General features: G+C 33.7%; 1 protein-coding gene across 1 annotated transcript in view; it reads left to right on the top strand.

Moving 5' to 3' along the window:
- LOC108725176 (neurotrimin) overlaps positions 1 to 23240 on the top strand; it is a 211308-nt gene that overhangs the window by 128814 nt on the left and 59254 nt on the right. The window contains exon 2 of the mRNA XM_018452025.1: positions 13866 to 13963. Coding sequence (XP_018307527.1) covers positions 13866 to 13963 — 98 coding nt within the window. The remainder of the gene's footprint in view (positions 1 to 13865; positions 13964 to 23240) is intronic.

The following is a 23240-nucleotide window of genomic DNA, read 5'->3' as shown; positions in this document are numbered from 1 at the left end:
TTCAGTACTTTTAGTATTTTAAATAAGTAATTAATTATTGTCTTTAAGGGTAGTCATTTTTTCTCTCCTTTCAAGTTAATAATTAGATAATTTGTCATTAAAAAAATAAAATGTGTGAAAAATTTGAGATGCATTAATTAAGAGTGATATATTTTATCTGCTGATGTAAAATTAACTCATGTACAGCGAATGTTATCAATATGTAAATTGATATCAATATTGATAGCATTCTATATGATTAAATTGCGTGTTAATTTAATTTGTAATATTATTATCCTAGTTTCAGTTTAGAATTGCATTTTAAAACTGAAAATTAAATTGGTACGCAAGTTACAAAATTAGATATCCAGTAAACATAAACATTACATCAATATTATAATTTCCTACACAATAATATAAATGTCATATAACACATGTTATATTTAACAGTTACATTATTAAATAGGAAATTATAATATTATAACGATATAATGTTACTGTTAGTTGGTATTTAATGAGTATGTATATAAATTGACACTGTAATATAAAGCGTTAAGATATAACTTATTGTTAGATCAAATAAGATATTTTTTTCTACTTAAAATGCATCGAAGTTTCAAAGAATGCTCAAAGAGTCTTTAAATTGTTTTCTGATTTAATCCATCTTGAATTTGGTCTCTTAAAGTGGAAACAGCTACACAGCTTCTATTCTAAAGGTAATCTTCGGCACACGTGGCATGGAAACCGTCGGTGCGTATTCAAATCTTCAATGGGATCAGCAGCGGATTGCATTAGATAGTCAAACGAATTTTCTTCCTTCCTTGGAATTCTTACGAATGGCGTTTAACGTCATTAAGACTCGCTCGATATTTTAAAGGGACGTCTCTGAATACGCGAAACATGCCCGTTGTCGTTTCGGAGATCGTATAATATTGCGATGCAACGGAATTTTTCATTAAATAGTCGAGTTTCGACCCACTACTGGAATAGTATTAATGTGGATACCGATCCCCCAGCGTATTTAATTACTCGGCTCGCGAAGAAAAGAAAATGCCTTTGGTTGAAATTAGACTGATCATTTTGTTCCAGAGTATCCGATTCAATCGACGACGCACCGATGAAATATTTCATTTAAATCCGATCACCCATACACAAACCATTCATTTAGTATGTCGTAAAATCAATACGCATTTATTAACGGATGCAATATCTAAATAAAGAGTTAATCACTATAACAATTTAACGCTAAATTTTGCATACATTCAATGTGGTATCATTTATATAATAAGTTTTGTGTGCGCTGTACAGCAGTTCGTTAACTTCGCACATGTTGGACAATTAACTTGAATATCGGAATTATCCTTTCCAAACAATAATAACTTGCGGTTGAGGAGTAACGTAAATGTAAAATATCTAAGGCAAATATGGTCCTATGTTAGTATGAGAGCTAACAGCGATTTCCGTATATAACGTGATACACACAATAGAGCGCAAAAGCTAATTAATTAAGCGAATATGCAGGGTAAGCGAATGGCTCCCAACACGTTTTGCCACAAAACATATTAGCAGAAATGGTTTACGCGGTATTTACCAGTTGACACTCAAAGGGTCGTGGTTCTACTTAAAGCGGAATAGAATATAGGTTTAACGAGCCACTTCGGATAACCCACTTTGACTAGCACACGAGGGAGTATCATTAGCTGGCACGTATCCCACATTCGGCAAGTTCTGAAATGGCACAGTCGAATATTACGAGCAACGTATGGAGCTTAGGAAACCACGTGACGCGCGTATTCCTGAGGTGAGCTAGAATAACAGAATATTAGAGTTATAATCAGCCTGGTGTATTATAAACTACAGCTATATATATAACATAAACTATGTAGCGCACACTGCGTACTGAATATTACATTGATATTCTGGTACGCAAATTGATCTTTCGTGTGTACGGTGCACTCGCTATTAAGGAGTATCGTTACTTATTCGTTTTTGAATAAATTAAAGATATATGTTCGGTGTACAAATTTTATATAGTTGGAAGAATTGTGTTAAGTTTAACATATTTCAATTTTTAAGTAAATTGTGGAAGCATATTTCTTCAGTAAAATTAACATTTATAATGTGTTAAATTAATATATGTATTATACGCTTCAGTAAAAATTAACATTTGTAATATATTGAATTAACTCTTGAAGACTGGACATTTTTTTAACAAAGAAAAATTTCGTTTTCTAAGAATTTTTAAAGCCATTAAATATGATCCTCAAAATTGTAAAATTTAAATTAAAAAAGAATAATCTGATTATATATCGTGAAACTCGGTTTTAGAAGGTTCTCAATAAGTTTAATATAATCTGAAAATGTCGAATTTCAAAAGATTAGTAACTAATAAAAGAGGATCTAATGTTACAGGGTTTAGAGTTTGAAAGTCAGTTTGGAAATCAATATTAACTAAGTTCCCTAAAACCCAATTTTGTAATAATCAGATTACGTTTTTTTGAAATTATCTTTTTGGAATATCCGCCACATGGAATCCATTTTGAAAATTTTATTTTTTACTCAGATTCGAATAAAGCATTATTAAATTATTTTATAGGCCAAGTTTCATAAAAATCTAGCGATCAGTTTACAAAGTAAAAGGGGATGATTCTAAATAAGTTCGATGATTCACAAAGGATTAATATGTGTTACTCATTTATTTTAAAACTTACATTTTTAAAATTTTAATTATTCAGTTACTCATAAATTCTGCTATTTTAATACCAATAAATGCTGAATATTAAACACAGAATATTTAAATAAAACAACTATACCATGTTAAATAAACGTATAGATATATATGTTAAAAATCCAACATAAAAATTTTAATAAAGTCCGATTCTAATACAAATACAAAATGTTTTTTACTGTGTAGAAAAAATATTGATACATTCTCATAATAAATAATATTGTATTATGGAATACTTAGGTATATATCTCTCGTGAAAACGTTAAACTATGGCATCGTTAGTTACAATACAGTTTGCGGATAGGGCAGTATGGTATACGTGTACTTCGTGGATTGATAGTTTGTCGGATAACCATAGACATCGCCTGGCTATAGGTGTCGATTAATTCGGATACCTGTCAAATCAAGATATGCAGAGCGTGGCGTGTCTGATATGCATGTAACTAGCGCGAAGCGTTGTGAAATTTGACTCCTTTGTAGTCTGATTATATTCGCGCGGTCGAAGGTAATCGATGAGATATACATACGAACGATATTTTGAACGATAAACTGTTAATAGTTTCAAATTTAATATAAGCCTTTTTATAACGCTACTAAAATCAATCACAAAATTTATAGCGTCGCTTTTAGATTTAATTACTTAGGCAGGAATTGAAAAAATGAGCGTTAATTCTTGTTGATTTATGTTAACTTGTTAATTTTTTTATCATTGTCTTCCTCCATGCGTGATAATGCAACGCATTACTTTTTGAGAATAATGGTATCAGATATTCAATTGACTATCATTTATATTCTAGTAGCTTTTATCGAGATTCCATTTGAGCATACAAATTTGATTTGACTTCATTCATTTAATTAACGTGCACCTCCGATTCAACCGACAGAGTTCGCAGAGCGACGCCCTTACTCCGAAAGTTTTCGCGCGTTGCACTCTGGCCCTTTCTCTACAATTTGGAAATTCTGGCGTCTTTCCCTCAAGCGGTTCATTAGCAGCGAGTCGACCATAAAGAAACACTTCCGCTTAGAGATTATTTTTAAAGTAGACTCATCTTTTTTAAAAATCCATGTAGTACGTGCCAGGACGCGCCCGACTGATCCTGGAGGCCAGGAGTTAATGGGGTATAAGTGTCCTTAAAGCGTCGCATAAAAGCGGGCTACTGGGAATTAAATGTAGCTTATCAATATAAAATTACACCAGGGCTGTTAAAACTTCACCGTTTAATGCAATTGACTTGATGGACCCCATAAAACTTGAGACTTCGATTTTATTGGGAAACATATAAGAGTTAATCTAAAAAGTTCTAACACATATTTTTATTATGTGCACTTTATTGAAAAATTATTATTTTATGGTATTTTAATTGATACATCTTAAAAATCGAAGTAATATGATAGTTAACTGTTCTCTTTCTGTGAACTTTATTACTACTTCTACATCTGTCTTCATTTTACGATTTCTATATCCATAACAAAAAGCGCTACTCCATTTTATTAGGAAATATGTTAAGTACTTGCCGTAAAAGTCCTTTGAATAATTGCCTCGCTGAAGTTGAATTTTATGGTACTCTTAAAAGTGGAGATCAGATACAAAGCACGATGGGTGATATTTTTATGAAACGTAAGTTGGGTATACGCCGACCTCATATTTTACATCAGTTTTGTGCCAGAGAGCGCATGGTACAAAGGGTCCTTTCTACGCAATATTTTTATGCAGCATCCAAGGCAAATTAATTAAAACCAACTTTTTCGTACGCAACAATTTCGGAGCGAGCGCGTTATACTTTTATTACAGATATAATACTTATTGAAACACACCGATTGGTTGACATAATTAAAAGTAACAGATAACGCGTCAAAGGATAAAGTGTAATTGATACGAGTCTTCCATTCCACCTGGTATTCCACTCGGAAATGTGCAATTGCCGCAAAATTAGTGCGAATAATTATGTCATCGTAGTTTCAAGTTGCGTGCCATTTGTATCCGTAAATTACCGTCAGTTCGTATGCTCGGTTAATATAATATGCCCTAGTGTGTACATTTCATTACCCCTAGGGTTACGCCTGCTATCTGTTTCTTGATCCTGGCCCTTTATTAGGATAATTAATATACACTCTCGAAACGAATCTCTTGATTAGGAATGTCATATCAAAGTTACCGGCGCGATAATAGGTCCTCAATCAAATTTAGTCATTATAACGTTGTATTACGTCGTTGTAACAATGTATTGTTATTATTATACTGATGTTATTGTAACTTCTATTTCCACCTTTCTCTTCCAGGAGAATTAATGTCAAACAATATTAAGGAAATTGGCATTATTGCGTTTTGTAAATTACGCTGTGATAACAAATTATATTTGTAAAGCAATTAATATGTATCAAGAGAAAGAAGGGTGAGAAAGAGAGAAAGAGAGTAACAGGTTCGTTAATGTACTATTTATATGTACTACTACAAATCGTTCGAATGGTTATCACGCATACGATACCATAATCGCACAATAATTACTAAAAAAATGTTCGATGATGTGTGCATATTTATGATAAAGTATAATATCGATACACGTATATATTTTTCTTTTAATAAATAATCTTATATCTGGGAATGGTTATTTGGGATATTTTTGTATTCCAGCGACGACAAAATGTGAATTGTAAAACATTATTTTGTACATATAATATATAGTTTAATATAATTTTTCTCTCTTGACAAATATACTTTTTAAATTGTAAATATGCAATTCCATCCCGTTAATAACAAAGCGTTATATTAATTAAAATTTTATTTTTTTAAATACTATCACATAATAAACTATTTAACGTGTTTGTTACGTTTAACATTTGTTTCTACTTACTTTTTTCAGAAAGTTGTGTGTAAATCCATATCTATATTTTAAATGTCAATAAATTGAAAAACAATAATATACAATATATTGTTAATAACAGTGATTTTAATTAAAGTGTAAAAACACCTCAGGTGATCATTTATGTAAAAAAAAAATTAGGTGACTACTCCTGAGTTAAACAACCGTTACAGAAATTTAACACTGGAAGGTAGTGATTAATTACTTATTTTGCATATTAAAAGCACTGTTGTTCTGTGCTTTTAATACTCAGAATAAGTAATTTCCAGTACTAAATTGGTCAGTATTAAATTGGATTTCTGTAAGGAAAGCAATCATGTTTCTTCAAATTGTTTATTAAGGAGCTTATTTGTGCGATACGAAAAAAATACATTGTGTCTCTCTCTCTCTCTCTCTCTCTCTTGCAAGATTATTATTACGTCATTACACACAATCCATTAAAACTTCGTTAAAATTCGTTTATACGCTCGGACATTCATGAACGAGGAATAATGCATATGCACCACATTTGTTTCCATAGTTTCTCTCTGTGTTTATAACGGTACAAGCATTTGGAATGAGCCTCGGGCCAATGACGTTTATCTTGCTTTTGTTTGCTTTTGCCATTATGCCGTCAAATTATCACGTCTCTATCGAAATTATCCGGGGAAGAGATTAGGGGTTTCTGTCACTTCATAAATTGGAAATAGCCCTAATTTCATCGTTCGATAATTATTGATTAAAACATCAATAATTCTTCTACATCCGAATCTCTTTAAATATCATTACAATGCGCTTAATTATCAAGCGATGTACAGGTTTATGCTAATTTATTGCAAATTGCATGTTCGATAAAACGTGATAATCAGCGTCCGATGATGTATATATTTTAATTATTATTCACCGGAAAAATTGATTTGCGTAACACTCACGTCCATCGAACCGGATTGCTATTGTACACTTAACAAGTTGAGCAAGTAAATCATGAGATATTTAGAAAAATGTTTCTCTCTCTCCGCACTACTATTCGCTCGCTGTATTTTGCGTTTCAATTGACATTGCAGTTTGAATACTTTCTCGCGCTCCGGAATGTTGTTCCAATTAATCAAATTCAACAGCTGAAAGTAATATGTGAATGGGCAGAGAAACCAAATAGAGTGGCGGTGCTGGTTGTACCCCATCGGCCTATTTTTCGGATCGTATTCTCTATGTCTCTTTTTTTTCTATTCACAAATAAAAACGTCGTGCCGCGCCTGTGCGTCCGGCGAACGCCAACTGTTCTAAAAGGAAATATTTTCCAGGCTGGCTATTTCAACAGTTTGCGATTCTACGAAAACTCCGACGAATATGGATGCGTCAAATTCACATTCGCTTTATCTCGTAAGCCACGCGCGTGGCTTTATCACCATGAAACGGCATCCGCGCTCCGCTGTGAAAAAATAAATTTTTCGAACGCTCCCTCGACAAATGTCTGAAACGCCGCTCTCTTTAGCCCCGGAATTTTATCTCGCTGGTATATTAAATCGCGTACACAGTGACATTTATACGACGTGATTCCTTTTTCAGCCTGTACACCGACGCGACCCCGTGAGCAAGCATACGCGCGTCGCGGTCGAATCGATTAAACCTGACATTGATAGAAAACATTGTGAACGCGATTCTGCAAGAGCGGAAGTGCACGTCATAGGCACGGAGGTTCCATGGAGGTAGTCCGAAAACTCATTAACCCTTCTTTCTGCACTGTGATTATTTTGCATCGCCACGGCTCTCCTTGTTTAATGCGTGGAAGTTAACGTAATAACTCCTCCGAGTAACATGGAAAAAGCAATTAAATGAAAAGCAGTGGCTATGAGATTAAAGCTTTTTGAACGAATCACGCGTACTGAACGGACCACGGAATAATGCGAGCGGAAGTAGTCTGGGAGGTCCGGGACAAGAGGTTCTTCCCTTTCTTTCTCTCTCTTTCACCATTCAGCAAATTGGCGCGTCGTTTCGGCCTGTACCTGCGAGGAAAGCGTTTATCTACCGGTCGCGACAGGAGTTACAGGATCGAGCAAACTGCGCTGTGGACCAGGTTTGTCCTCTCGTCCGGAAATAAAACAATGCTCGGCGAACGAGTGTCGAAGTGACGGGCAGACTGCCCAGCAACAAGAGGCTGCCCAGCGCTGTGATTGTGCGTGTGTCATTTATTGTTGTCGCGGCACAATAATTCTATTCCGGCAGAGCGCCCCGATTAATCATCGGTGGGCCGCGCGATCACTCAGCACTGTTTCGAATCTATTTCCGCCATTCAACCCTCGAGAAGTGACAGAGCAGCGATGGCTACGATTTCGCGCATAACACGAGCCGCTTCGCACTGAATAGAATCGGATCAAGGTGTTTGATTAATTTTGTGTATTGTATCCCTTCGGGCACCATGCGGCTGTCTCGACAAATACGAATCTTATGGACGATAAATTGAAACTGTGCACAGATGACAGACGGTATACAAAATATTCCACTGTTGTATTTCGCGATGGATAAACGATTTTTAAAGGGTACAATCAAGGATCAATGGCTAATTAAAATGAAGTCGAAAATATCACGAATATGTATGTGTCCTGTGATTATCATGTTCTGCTGTTAACAGGGTATTTACTAATCCGTAATTACCATTCTGAGACGATTCAAGGGATGATGTGGTCCGCAATTTCATTCTCGTCGGTCTGGTCTCGATGGTACTACATGTGTCTGCGAGTACTCGACCAACTCGAGCTAGCTTTCCTTGCTGAATTCAATTTCCCCGAGTCCACAACGGCGGATCGCAGGTGCATCAAGTTGCTTCGATCGGCAGAGATTGCATGTTAGCGGACGAAAAGAAAGTTACCTTAGTTTCTTGGCTCTTGTGATCGAGTATCGACCGGATCGTGAGTATCGCGGGCTTGATTTCCACATTGGTTCCCCGGTTAATATTTAGAAACGAATTTTATTTCAAAATTCTATTTTCTTCATATAATATACACCGTTTTTAAGTGCTCAATAAATTTAAGTCGTGAAATTTAAAGATATGTGCAGGAAGCATGCTAGGTGAATTGATATTATGCATAAAAAATTCACTGTAAAAACATTTTGTATATGTTAAAACTGGTTCTTAAAATTTTTTGATTGAATTTTCTTAACATAGCCGAGTGTTAATTTAACGTAATGTGATTGTATTATTTAGATATTTTAAATTGATATTCAACATTTCTTTAAAAAAATACAACTTATATAGTAAATGAACAATTAATATAAAAATGTATTTTAAGACGTTTTAAGATAAATTCTAAAGTAAATGATTGAAATATATTAATTTAATACCTATTTTAAATGTTAAATTCACTGAAAAGAGTTAATTTAACATAATATAATAATTTAACATAATATAAGTTAATTTTATTGAAGAAATATGCTTCCATAATTTGCTTATAAATTGTGTCAGTATTATGTACCAGATATTAATTTTTTATATAACATTCAGTTACCTTCTAACATATTTCTTTTGTATTATATTTTTAAGAATATCGCATAGTTTAGTCGTGAACAGATATAAATAATACTGCTAGAAATAAACTGTGCCATATTCTTAATCCGAAAGGATTTTAGCTTTCTGACGCGCATGGCAGAAGTCTACGAAATTATGAATATATGTCATGGCACTGTGAAGACAAACTAAAATTGTCCGGCAACTCGTTTCAGTTCCGAGTTAAACATAGACGATCGAAGGCGTATCGATCTGCCAATTGTGTCGACGACCGCGGAGTAATCGCGATGGAGTCAATAATCCATGATCCGCTCAACTTGGAACAGCTCTATTCCGACGTGTAATTGGGATCAGTGCTTATCTGTTGGCGCACACCGTGTTCCAGTGCCGATCTCCTTGCTGTTTCGCCCTCGCGTCCCTTACCTTCTTCCGATACTACCTTCTTCACGTATACATGTGTACCGTGGAAATATTTGCTTCGAGGATTAAATCATCGCGAATCAATTCGTTATGATCTGCCTTGATTGTTTCCATTCGTTTAGCACGTGATCTAGAAGCTGAGAATTGGTTCATTTCTTTTTCGCACGCGGAATGTACGTACACTGCTCTTCTACCTTAAGATAGGGTGAAATGAGAAAATCGCGAACATAGGGTAAATGCGAACAATACGATACAATAATTATGCAGGATATTCAAGCATGATGAACAATGCTGCAAAAAGTTTTGACGTTCTAGTAATCAGCTTGAGCGTTCTACATAATTATTTTGATAGTCCAACAAAGTTTATTTTCAGATCTGTATTTAGCTAAACTTTTAGACACTTCAACAAAACCGTTCTTTCCGTGTAGCGATAGCCTCTCACTTTTCGTACCAGTAATCCAACATACGCTCAGTGCTCTACCATACTATAACTCGTTAAACACACATGCTGTTTAATTAAAGTAAATGTATATCATTATACATGTTTTTGATGCTTTTGATGTAGGAGAGAGAATTATGAAAGGAATTGCTTAAGGGAAAAGTTAAATAAAGTCGTTGATCATTTATAAATTATAAAAATCTTTTTATTCAAAGAACATTGTCTTTAAATTATAATAATTAACATCCATGTACTTCCAAAAAATAAAAACCAAGAGAGAGATTCGGCATTACCCCGTGTGGTAGCAAGTAACTTCAAACGATACAAAAGGGAAACTCGTTTTTGCTTAAAATTGTATAATATATAAATGGTAATTATAATGTAGTTTAAAACTAAATAACTGGAGTATTTTTTGAAAGACATTTATAACACTGTTCGAAAAAAAAAAAAAAACACTAACAAAATCAATCATTTGCCGTTTTTTGGACAATTGAAAACGAAACTCTTTTTTCCTCTCTCTCTCTCTCTCTCTCTCCGGTTTTCAATTACAATATGTGATTAAAGAAATTTTATTACAATCAAAATTAAGTATGTTGTTAAGAATTTTAGTTCTCAAAAAGACTTTTTAGTGTAGATTAATAAGATATTCATGGTTATTAAAAATCATGGTTATATTATTACGAAAAAATTATGAAGATTATGAATTGACGATTTACCAAATAGCTATCAATTATGTTGATTTAAATTTGAGAATTTTTTTAGACCGCTGAATACAAATTTGATGTCAAAATTGACAAATTCAAAATCATGAAAGATCTCTGTATATAAATTTTTACAACAATCCAGACATTTTCCAAGTATTGAATCTGCCACTTTGAATTTTAACATCGAATTTGTATTCAGCAGCCTAAAATATCTTTAAGTTTACATAAACATAATTAAAAGCTATTTGGTAAATCATCAATGATCTAACTTATAACTATTCCGCAATAGACTCCTATTTAACCATGAATATTTTATTAATTATAGTCGACACTAAAAAATTCTTTTGCGAACTGAAAGTCCTAACAACGTACTTAATTTTGATTGCAATAAAACTTCTTTGGCACGTCGTATAGTTATGATACATCAAAATATTATATGAGGCCGTCCATATATTACGTAAGCATAATTGGAGGAGGGGAGGAGTCAGACAAATTCTTACGAATGCTTATATAGAGGGAGAGGGAGGGTCGCATATATTCTTACGTATAAGACTTTTGTCTGAAATTTTTTCAATGCAATTATATTGTTCGTATAATAATATTGAAAGAATCGGGTAAAACTGCCTTGAAAATTTTTTTAGTCTTGGACATCGAACGTGTGCAAAAATCTTACGTAATTATAGAGGGGGGTCTCCGAAATTTTTACGCTTGTTTTCATGGGGGAGGGGAGGAGTTAAAAATGGCCAAAAATTTGCTTACGTAATATGGACGGCCCCTATGTGAAAATAAGTCTTTTTGCAACTTGTAAATTCTCAAAATTGTGACACGATGGAGCAATTTGGAAATCAGATTTATATCTTAAAACCTATAAAAGAAATAACTAATTTGTTACGGTATTCGAAGAAAGTCATTTTTTGTCGAACAGTATAATTTATACAAATAATCTGCTTTATTTAACTTTTCCCTTTTTTCTGTGTTTATAGTCCTTCCATTCACCCCTACACGCGATACACCGTGCGCTTATGTATTGCGCATGAGTTTGTCTTGTCCGTGATACGTGACATAAATAGCTTTGTTTAAATAATTCCTGTCGCTGCGAAAAGGACGGAGCCGGTAACGGCGCAGCGAGAGACGCGGCACGTTACGCAGACGGGACAAGCGGTGTTCCCGGTGACGACGAGCGTAATGATATTCAGAACTTCCAGCGAGAGACGCGGCGCGCTGTCGAGGAACGTGAACATTTCGGGATGGATACGGAGACATATTTCAGCGCACACGTGCCATGCCAGTAGTGTTGCTCGCCCGATCGCGAGGCTGCAAGTGTGTGCGATGTGTCGCGCGAAACCAAACTGTTACGTGTCAGTAAATTCTCGGCAGCATGCCGATACAGCGAAACCCCGGAAATGAGTTACTTAGACTACATGCGGTGTCACGCGTCATCCGGCCGGATTCCGACAGATCTTTTCGGTATGTTAGAAATTCCATGTCTTTGAGCGTCGTTCATTTCTCCGAATACAAGACATTTTATTATGCAATTATATGCGGAATGAATTCCGATCGGAATTTATTCAATTATTTCCTAGATTTCTACACCCCCAAAGAAAGGTTTCTTCGATTCAAAGAAATGTTTCTTTGCTATACGGTTAAAGAAAAAAATTTCTTTGATTTGAACGTCATTTCTTTGATTTGAAAATAATTTTTTTAAATCAAATAAAAAAGTTTATTTGATTTAAAAAAATTATTTTCAAATCAAAGAAATGACTTTTTTCTTTAACCATATAGCAAAGAAACATTTCTTTGAATGAAAGAAACCTTTCTCTGGGGATGTAGAATAGATTTGCTCCTGTTTGCATTTTTTTATATTCCCAATCTTCGCTTTCTCTTTGTTACTATCAGATACCAAAGGAGCAATAGTAACTTAATCCCTTGAGATAAATAACATTTTTAACGTCTATGTTTGTTAAAATGTGAATCAATCCATTTCTGTAGTTAATTTCAAAATAAACATCGTTCATGTTAATCTTCCGCCAGCGGAGTTTCGCGAGATCCGCGAATTAGAGTTTACTTTTTTCAATCTTTTCAACTGTGAAGAAAATGAATAAATGGATGTTTGTTTCTATGATAAATATGTGTTTTCATTTCTCTTTCTACATATTTTATACATATTATAATAGAAAATTTTTTTTCAAACGTTTTAAAACAATTTCATTCTTGGATCACTTTTGACCCTGCGTCCGCCGTGCGTGCAAGTATCGCGACATCCGCTGTCCGAGAATTAATATATGCATTTAGTAAATAATAACTAAACTTGAGTCAAATTTAATATGTTCTTGAGTTAAATCGTTTAACTTCATTGTTTGAATCAAATTAATGATATATTGAGTAAGAACAATGGGGATTTATAGAAATGATTAAAAATAACTCACATTGAGTATAGCTTAACAATAGGAATTTAATAATGAACGCCCGAATATACATTTACCTCGTTTTAAGTGCACTGTTAAATCTATAGTGAATCTATAGTTAAATCTTAGCAAATTGACACGATATAATGTAAAATTTAACTATCATTTTGGTAAAAAAATAACGATATATTTAGTAGGAGCAGTGGCGACTCACGTTAAGTTAAATTTGACACTATAGATTTAACAGTGTGTTAAAAATTTTTCCTATAACGCAAACGAACCCATGGTGTTTTCTAGGGAAAACGAAATAATTCTCATCTGAATCTATTCCAAACAGTTTCATAATAATATACCTGGGACACGATATTTTTCATTTCGTACCGTGCCGTTTCGTTTGGGCGAATAGTTCAATAAATTGCTAATTTAAGTTTAATCGTACGCTCTTTGATAATATTTAAGTTTAATTCATTATTCTCCTTGATATCGCGCTAATCATAATTAATCGCATTACGTAATAGTAAATTTAGTATAACCGGTCCTTTCGGATGAGCTACACAGGATCCGGTGTCGTATTTCTACGTGCCGGAGGCAAGTGTATTCCATTTCGTTTGGCAGTTAATTTAATCAAGCGTTAATTTTAGCTTTTAACGAAATTTATCACGTTCTTGGATGTCACGTATAGTAATCGATACGTAGTCGTGTTAACAGCAAAATTTTAACGTTGTTGAGCACACAATGATCTTACATTCTCTCTTAATTTTTCGCTTTAATAGCGTTCGAGCGTGGTCAGACGATATAACGAAATGTTGTTAATGGGTCACTTAGCATTTAACGTCGCCCTGTTTCAGAGGGACCGAGCTTCAGCGCACCAATAACAAACGTGACGGTCCCAGTGGGAAGAGAGGCTATCCTCTCCTGTGTCGTGGCGAACCTTTCTACGTACAAGGTAAGCTGCCAAGCGCACGACACCTTTTAATCTTGCACTGCGTCGATTCCGCTACACTTTACCTAAAGAGTCTGCAAACGATGTCGAAAATACTTCTTACCGGAGAAGTGTTGTGCAAATGATTTTGATATGCAATATATGTACGAATCCGCGAGTACAATTCCCCGTCAACAATTTGCATAACAAATTAAAAGAAAAAGAAGTTTTAATAAATCGGAGCTCTAGGAACGATTTACGGTCGAGATGAAATGAAAACGGACAGTTTCTAATGCAATGTGGAGCCCCGCGGAGTTCGCCGAGATAAAAAATGGAAAATCGTTATGGACTGATAAACAAAGTTTAATTTAGCTGCCAGTTACAACGGGCATAGCCCGCGGACTTCATTGCCGCGAATGTATTCCTCGGCACGCTGCAGGAACGTGGACGTGCACGAATGGATTTCGCGGTGTGACAAACATCGTTCACTGCGAGTCCGCAAAGTCTGACGAATTAAAGTTCATTCATCATGTGGGAAAAATTTATTCATGTCACACATCGCTATGTATTTTTCGTTATATTGTATGATGCAGATTTATAAATAGAGAAAAGAGTGTGCATTGCAAAACTGATTGATCGATGCGTAAACTTATGGAAGAAAAAGAATTTTTAAACAATGATGTATATAATATTTGTTTTATTATATCGCTTCCCTATCTCAAAAGTAACACAACTAAAATAATAACGTTTCCTAGAAGGGGTAAAAAAAACTATTTATTAATTTAATAGAAAGTTATTGACTAATCAAATAATATCGGCAAAAAGAATATATTCTTAACATGATTAAATGTCATTTTGATATTTTCATTTCACAATTCTTTAAAAAAACAACTCTTTTTTGTGCTGATTTCGACGATTTTTTATAAAGTTAACTTCGCACATTACAATTCAAAGAATTCATTTTAATAATTGATAGGGCAATGTTCATTTAATTTATCCATAGTACACTATTAAATTCATAATATTAAATTATAGAGGAAAATTGCAGAGAGAGATATCGTCATACCGCTTCGTTTTTGGAATATACTTTTTAAACAGAAAATAAAAATAAAGCTTTAGAAACATAAATACAAACTAAAAAGTATTTTCTATCAGATGATACAGCATTTTTTTAATATTGTTTGCAATTTTGCAATAATTAACTTTTTTGTATAACAAACAAAAATGTGCGTTTAATAAAATGAGCCTCAAAACTGACACGGTGCAAATGCTATTATTCTTTATCTTTACAGGAGTGATTGTGCAAAATACTTACAAGAGAACCCAGTAAGCAAAAAAGTCAATACTACAATGTTATTACAACGATATTTAATAACATAAATTTTTCAAATATTGTATGTTATAATAATGTTGTATACATCATTATGAAAAAACTTTGACCGTAATTTGAAGATTTCGTTGATATACTAGTATGAAATATCGAATAAAATTCCAAATAAAATTACGCTAATATTGAATTACATTATAAAATGTTAAAAAAAAACATTACAGAAACGTTCAACGTTTGTTAAAATAATGTCTTGTAGATGAGAAGTAAAGTATTGTAGTTCAATATTTAAGAATATTGACCCAATATTTATTAAATGTCATATAAACTTCTAAGAATATTATGTCTTGAATTAATTTTTACACAAAACTAAATAAAAACTTTTAAAATATATTTGATTATATTTTTAGAACATATCAGAGTAAAGAATCTCATAATATACTGCGTTTTTTATTCCATTCTTTATAATTTTTATTTACAAAATGCTCCGCCACATCCATTATGTGTTGCTTTCCGAGGTGAGCAACTTTAATAATATTATTATTAATTTATTCAATATTATTTCAATATTATTTCGTAGCGACATTAATAATCAATATAGAACATAGATTCAACATAGATTTAACATTGAAAAAACATTCACACTTTAATATTTAACATTGCAATATCTCAATAATATTTCTTTCAACGCTCCGTGCTATATTTATAAAATATTCGGAATTTATATTGAAATATTTTTTTAATGTGCAGAAATATCGTATTAATAGGTAATATTTTAATCGCATTTATAATATAAATGCGATTTAATTATGTTTAATTTAAAATATATGAAAACTCTGATAAAATTCATATAAAGTTAATTCATATAAAGTTAATATTTCAAAATGTTGATCTGACATTTCTTGCTTACTGGGAATATACCATATATGAAAATTTCTAGAATCCTTTGACGCAAAATGTTTTTTGTATTGTGATTTATATGTATATTTTGTGCTGTTCCACAAAATGCAAATATGTAACGCGATAGTTCTTTCCTTTGGACGGTCTTTCCATAAATATGGGAATGTTTTCAATCCTAATAGAGTTATTTGACACAATAATGCTATATGAAGATTAGATTAGCTTATGTGGTCTGTCTTACAAATAAATATATGACGGTTTACGCTGTACTCCAATTTTATGTTTAAATTTATACTGTGAGAAAATAAGAAAGAGAAAAATATGAATAAAACAGATACAGGAAACTACAAAAAATGTGTAAGAAACGATCTAACATTATCAATAATATATCCACTGTTATTTAAATTATATAATTTGTAAATGAAAATTTAAACAATCTTATTTTTCCATTTGTATATATAGAATTATAGTTTTTAGCTAATTTTAAAACAAATGCATTATCGGTTTTTACTCCATTAGTTATCTAAATAAATCATGTTTTTATTAATATTAATAAATTAATAAAATTTGCAATGTTTAGTTTTTGAGAAATAAGAGAGTGTCTCTTTAGGATCCAGCATTAGCGACTTCTCTGTATTCTATTTGAGTTATTTTTAATTACTTCTATAGGTCGTCACTGCTCCTACTCAATATGTCATTGATTTGATTAAAACAGTGGTCGAACAATTTACTCTCAACTCAAAAAAATGTATTAAATTCGATTTAAATTTAGTTTATTACTTACTAAGTATCTACATTGATATGGACGATGTTTATTTTGAAACTAGCCACAGAAATAGATTGATTTATATTTTGACACAGATGAAGGTTAAAAATAACAAAATGTTATAATTCAAGGGTTTGGATTATCATTGCTCCTTTAATATCTAACAGTGAAAAATTGGATTACCAATACTCCTTTAATATCAATAGTATAATAAATTGAAAATCACATTTTTTTTTAATTGTGTCACTTTTTAAGCAAAAAAACGATATATTAAAGCTTCTTAATTCTCAATCTCATCGCTATGTAAAAATATTATTATAAAACCCGTGAATTTTTTGGCATACAATGGCAAATAATAATGTCAAATTTCAAATCTCTGCGAAGAGAGCATTTTGTGTATTTCAGGATATGATTGGAGTATTTTGTTTATCCTCGCGTGCCGCTTTCGTTAGTTTCATCCTTTCTGAAAGTATATTGCCAGAATTCCATTCTTACTTCGAACTTTTGGGGAACGTCAAATAATGCGAGTTTCACCATTACGTGAAAAACATTCACCGAATTCCTGCGATGTTCACATTCTCAAGGCGCTACAAATTCCCGTCGGTAGATCACATATTTTGCGATCCAGCGGCGCAGTTTTGGAAAACCTCTGCTTCCGGTGCGGCAAAAGTATTGCGTTGTGCGAGGTGATACTGACATGATATTAAATGCCGGCAAAATGCACGCTATGTACGGTATTATATAAGTATTCATCTGACACGTTGACTTCGTTCGGTAGCGTGCTCAATTCGCGTGATCTGTCCGTAAAATTGCACGAATCTTAATGTTATTCTTAAATACGTTCTCGAAACAGATCGGAGAATTAATTTCTTTGTAAGATATTCTTTGTAAGATGAGAAAAGGATTAAAAAAAAGTATGGTAATATTATAGCTACCAAATGTATTTTATGTAGCGTATTAATGCAATATATTTAATAAATATTATCAAATATAGTAATAGTAATCCATCATTTGGTGATACTTAGAAAAGTAAAATTAGCATTTATTTTTATTTATATTAAAATTAGCAGTTGGTTTTGGTTATATTAATTAACCAAACATTCGATTGAAATTTTCTCATGAAGCTTTAGTAGACTTGATTATTATTACAAAACTGTTTGTAGTGTAACAGAGGGGGGAGGGGGAGGGGTGGGAGAAGAGAGAGAGAGGGAGAGAATGAGAATCGAAGGTATTTAAATATCTACTTAAAGCAAAAATATTTCGAGAACGATTTTATTTGGCAGACTTACAATTAGAACAGACTTAGCTTAAGTATGTCAGATTAAGTAAGGATATTGCACAATTACGATTCGCAGAGAACGAAAAGCATTTATATCGTGCTTGCGCGCTTCCTTCATAGCTTACATAACACCGTAACATCCGGAATAGCGTTTTAATCTCAAAATATATTATTCGGAAATTAAAGGGGCTCGACGAGGGGTGAGCCGCCACTATGCGGTAAGGAGAGCCTCAAGATTGTCGAGAGGAAGCTTGCTGTAATTATGCGTGATTGTGCTGCAATTAGCGGAAGCGGTATTATTATATTTTTTGTTATAAATTTCAAAGGAAAGATTTTAAGCGGGTATAATACAGAATATTATACTAGAGTGCAAGTATGATATACCGCTCCTTTATTTTAAAAGTGAAATAACTTAAAAGCACGAGTTATTTTTAAGTGATTACCATTACATGAATCAAAAAACATTATCTTATTGATAATCAAAAATTGAACTGACTTAACTTTATAAAAAATTGTCACAATTCAAAAAAAGGGTGATTTAAAAAAAAATCTTTAAAATATATATATATTGTATTATAACTCAAAAAGAATGGTTTTCTAATACTAGAGCCGTAGGTTATCTATGTATGTTATTTAACTCATGGAATTAGGTTATCATTGCTCCTTTAATATATATCTAAATATAATTAATAATTTTTCTAGTTATATTGAAAAATAGTTTTTCCTTTCTTCTAGGAAACTTAATTTTTTGTATCGTATCACACTCTTGAAGTAAGGGAACGTATTATTTATTAATAGATAAAATGTAGATATGCCTGCTGATTTAAATAACGCAGCACAATGTTATCTATCTTTTCGTCAGTTGTGTTTAAGTATATGGAAAATACGAACACGGAATCTACCGTGTGCATTTAAAGCCGAAGTAACTGTCACGCCAGCGACGCAATTAAAACGTCCACGGGTTACAGACGGTGCGGCGTGTTCCGAGTTTAACCGTCAAATTCCCGCAAGCCTGTAACTTACGTTACCGAGTAACTCTATTCTTGGACTATAATTCGGCACCAGCGGAGTCTTAAACGGATGTAGCCTGGTAAAGATTTGCGGCGTCTTAAACGACACTAAGCGGCGAAAGTTTACTACATGGTGGCGAGCTCCGCCTTTCCGTTCCATCATGTGTCGCCGAGAGCAAAACAAAATCGGCCGTTATTTTTTCTCTCTCCCTCTCTCTCTTGCCCTCTAGGCGTTCGAAATGAAAGACATATATCATTCGGTGAGAGTAGAATTTATTTAGAAAAAAATGTGTATAGTATTCTCAACCGAGTGGAATCACGGACTATCGCTTTTGCATCCAACGCTATAAAGATGTGAGCAAACTTGTTGCAAACGATTTTTTCGAGAGAACTGTATCTACCGGTGAATATCCTGCGTTAAAGTGAAACTAGTAAGATCACACTATTAAATTCATAATATTATATCCAATTTGATTTTTTTTAAATCATTCATACATGTCGCCACTACTCCAATTTTATATGTTAATTTAACTAAAACAATGGAGTTAAACAGTATAACTTAAGAAATGTTTTAATGTGATTTAAATGTATTTTATTATTTACGGAGTGCATGCGTTAATATATGAACACTTTATTTTGAAACTAAGCAATTTGATCACAGAAATGAGTTGATTAGATATGATTGTTTTTTTAACCTGAGAGTAGTTATTTACTTTTTTTACATAAACGATCAACTAGGATGTTTTTACGCTCTCCAATTAAAATATTATTAATAACATATTCTATACTATCTATTGATTGTTTTCCTATTTGTTAGTGTTTAAGAACATTACAGATGTGGATTTAATTATAATTTTCTAAAAAAAGAAGTAAAATTAAATAAATATTAAACGAATAAGCATGCTAAGTAGCTTAGTAAATATTTTTAAAAAATTAAAGATTTTAATTAACTGTTACCAGCAACATTTGGACTTTTCCATTAGCAATAAGAATTTTCGAGAAACAGAACAAAGTTTTTACTGTTCTAAATTATATAAAAATTTAAAAAAATGTTGCTGTACTACTCAAAGCTTTAACGAGTTTTTACCATCATAGAAGTCGGATTGTATTTTATTTTTTTTATAGATTTAAATTTATCTACTAGAATTTACAATTAAAATATGCATGCCTTTAAAGACTCCGTGTTTCCAGTGAAGAGTTAATATCACGCTTTATTTATACTGCGAGTTTTCGTTGAAATTGTATATTTAAAAGTTTGTGAAGAATAGTTATTGAAAAAGGAAAAATATGATTAATAATATCTATATTAAATAATATTTTACAATTTTTTGCTATTGGAGTGTAAAAATATCCTAGGTGACTATTCCCGAATTAGTCACATGTTTTGTATTAAAATAATATATTTTGATAGGTTAAAAGTAACAGAATGTTATTTAATTTAAGAAATTGGTTTAAATTTTATATTTAACAGTGCAAGGTCTGGATGATAACAAGTTTTAGTTATACAATGCAAAATAAGATTGACAAAAGAATTTCGATTTGGTTTCTAGCATAGGGTGATATTGCTGCTTACAATCTTAGTCCTCAGCTTAGTGATGTATTATCGGGAAGTCAAAGCGACCATCTGCACGTCTCACCGACAACAGCCGTGACGTAAGAATAATTTATTCTAATATGTCAAGACAACGCCACGTCACGTAATACCCTAATGTAATTTTGCGTCACGTATTATGTTGGCCAGCTAAATTTCGTCGCAAACAAGTTCGCTTGCTTGTGCGCGAGAGGCTTGTCCGCATCACGAGGCAGTTATGAGTAAGTGGCGAGCAGAAGGGGGCGAGCATAGAGGTCGACTCTGGTGTGTGATGTAGGGCTCTCTGCGTGTTGGTACACGTGAATGTTAATCAGAATGGGATTTACATATGAGGCTCGTATTACCTGGTAGTCGGGCAGATGCACCGGGAGGAGAAGATAACGGCCTCTAGAGAGATGAGTGGAAGGAAGAGGAGGAGTTCAGGAGGTGAACGGATACGTTGGTGTGCGGACCGCAAGAGTCACACATAGCCTATCTGTAATAACGTGCCACGTAAGACATAATTATATATCACGTCGGGATTATTGCCGCATTTACACTCCGCGGTGCCAACAATGAGGATTCGACAATGTTGGCCCGGGCATTACGTAACTGGGGAGGGCGCGCAATATATCTCATCATTTTGCGCGACTCGATTGTGCAACTCGATGGGTACAGGGAGATTGCAGCGTACAAGTTATCTGGACTGTTTTGTGCGAGCGAATGCCTGAGTGGAGATAATAATTATATAGTCGCGGTCGTGTAAAACGTGTTACGATTATTATCGCCTTATATACACGTTAAACCATGTCGACGTGGCACTTGCACGTCAGGCTAAAACGCGGTGTCATCGCGATGAAAAATTGTCTTCTGATTACGCTTTAATCGAACTTCTGAATTATTGATTGGAGTTTCATGCAAATTCGGAGGCCCATAATGGTAGCCATCAAGCGGTTAATCACATTTCGTGCGATCGATACTTGCTGACTATTATTCGCCGCTTTTGCCATACTCTCGTCGGCCGCGACTAATTTTGTTTGAATGGTATGGAAAGTGCACAATGAAAAAAAAGGGGCGCAATCATGCGCGATCAATCATGGTCGATGTAACGATTATGCTATGCGGTTTATGATTGGGGACGGGGTCATATCTGTGCCACCTGATCCCATTTGCCTCAGCTATCGGCTACAGTTGTGTGTTTGTATGCCATGCGCTGCATTGCTAATATGTTATGAAATTGATCCAGCTGTAGCATAGAATTTACTCAGTTAGGACGAGTTTCAGTTTACATCCACAATTAGCAGAACTAATTTTTCGATCGTGGAACGTCCGTACGTAAATTGCTGTCGTAAATTTTATCGAAGATCTCGGTAATCGCCCCAAAAGACGGGCGCGCGCATTCATCGTGGAAGAGAAATTCTAGCTACCAAGACACAATAGATAGTCACGGCTGCCCGACGTTATTACCATTGTCTGCATATTGTCACGCTCCCAGTCTCATTCGCCTAAGCTCGCTACCAGTCTCGGGCACATGCCCGTACCCTCGCAATCACTACGAACGCAGTTCAACCCTTACGACCGAGGGAGAGACTTTAAAGTACTGTATCTGACGTCTGGCGGTATGTCGCGTGACATAACTTATGGAGCGCTTTCAGCGCGTTTCACGTTGCAACGGACGTAGAGATTTTCCCCGGTTTAAGTAACATCCTCGTAAATTATTGCGCATTGGCGGATTTCCTTAACAAATCGATAGCCGTTTCTGTTACTGTTACGAGCGATCCAGTTCGAGAGATATCACTGCAAAACGAAATCTTTATAATCTTGTTTGGGGCGGAAATCACGTTTCTTCCTTGACACTTGTTGGAAAACGAAAACGACCATCGAGATAAACGGAACGACTTAAAACTTCGTGTTTTCGGGGCCTTTTCGGGAAACCGTAGAAACGAAACATTTTCCCATTTGATTCAGTGCGTCGAATACGATCCCACATGAATCACTTGCCCGTATAGATTACATTTTACACGGAAAGAATGGTTTTGTGCTGAAGTATCTAAAAATATAGCTGGATACAAATTTGAAAAAAATTTTGTTGGACTATCAAGATAATTATGTAAGGTACTCAAGCTGGTCTTTAACAAATTTTTTACAATATTGCTAATCATGCTTGAGTTTACATTCTAAAAAATATGGAGGTAGTTTTAAATCTACATCATGTTGGTGTTGATATACCGTTATTAATTTTAAATTCACTATGTTAGTTGATATAACATTATGAATTTTAAAGCCACATCATGTTAATTTTAATATAACATCATAGGTTTTAAATTCATACTAAAATTGACGTTGATATAAGGTTTTAAATCCACATCGTGTTATTATTAATATAAATATCAACACGGAGAGCGTTAGGTATATAAACACTGCATGGCGTTAAATTTACACTCATATT

Source organism: Mycetomoellerius zeteki, unplaced genomic scaffold (genome assembly GCF_001594055.1).
Source record: "Mycetomoellerius zeteki isolate Tzet28-1 unplaced genomic scaffold, Tzet1.0 scaffold327, whole genome shotgun sequence".
Taxonomy (NCBI): Eukaryota; Metazoa; Arthropoda; class Insecta; order Hymenoptera; family Formicidae; genus Mycetomoellerius; species Mycetomoellerius zeteki.
This window is presented reverse-complemented; position numbering and strand designations above follow the sequence as displayed.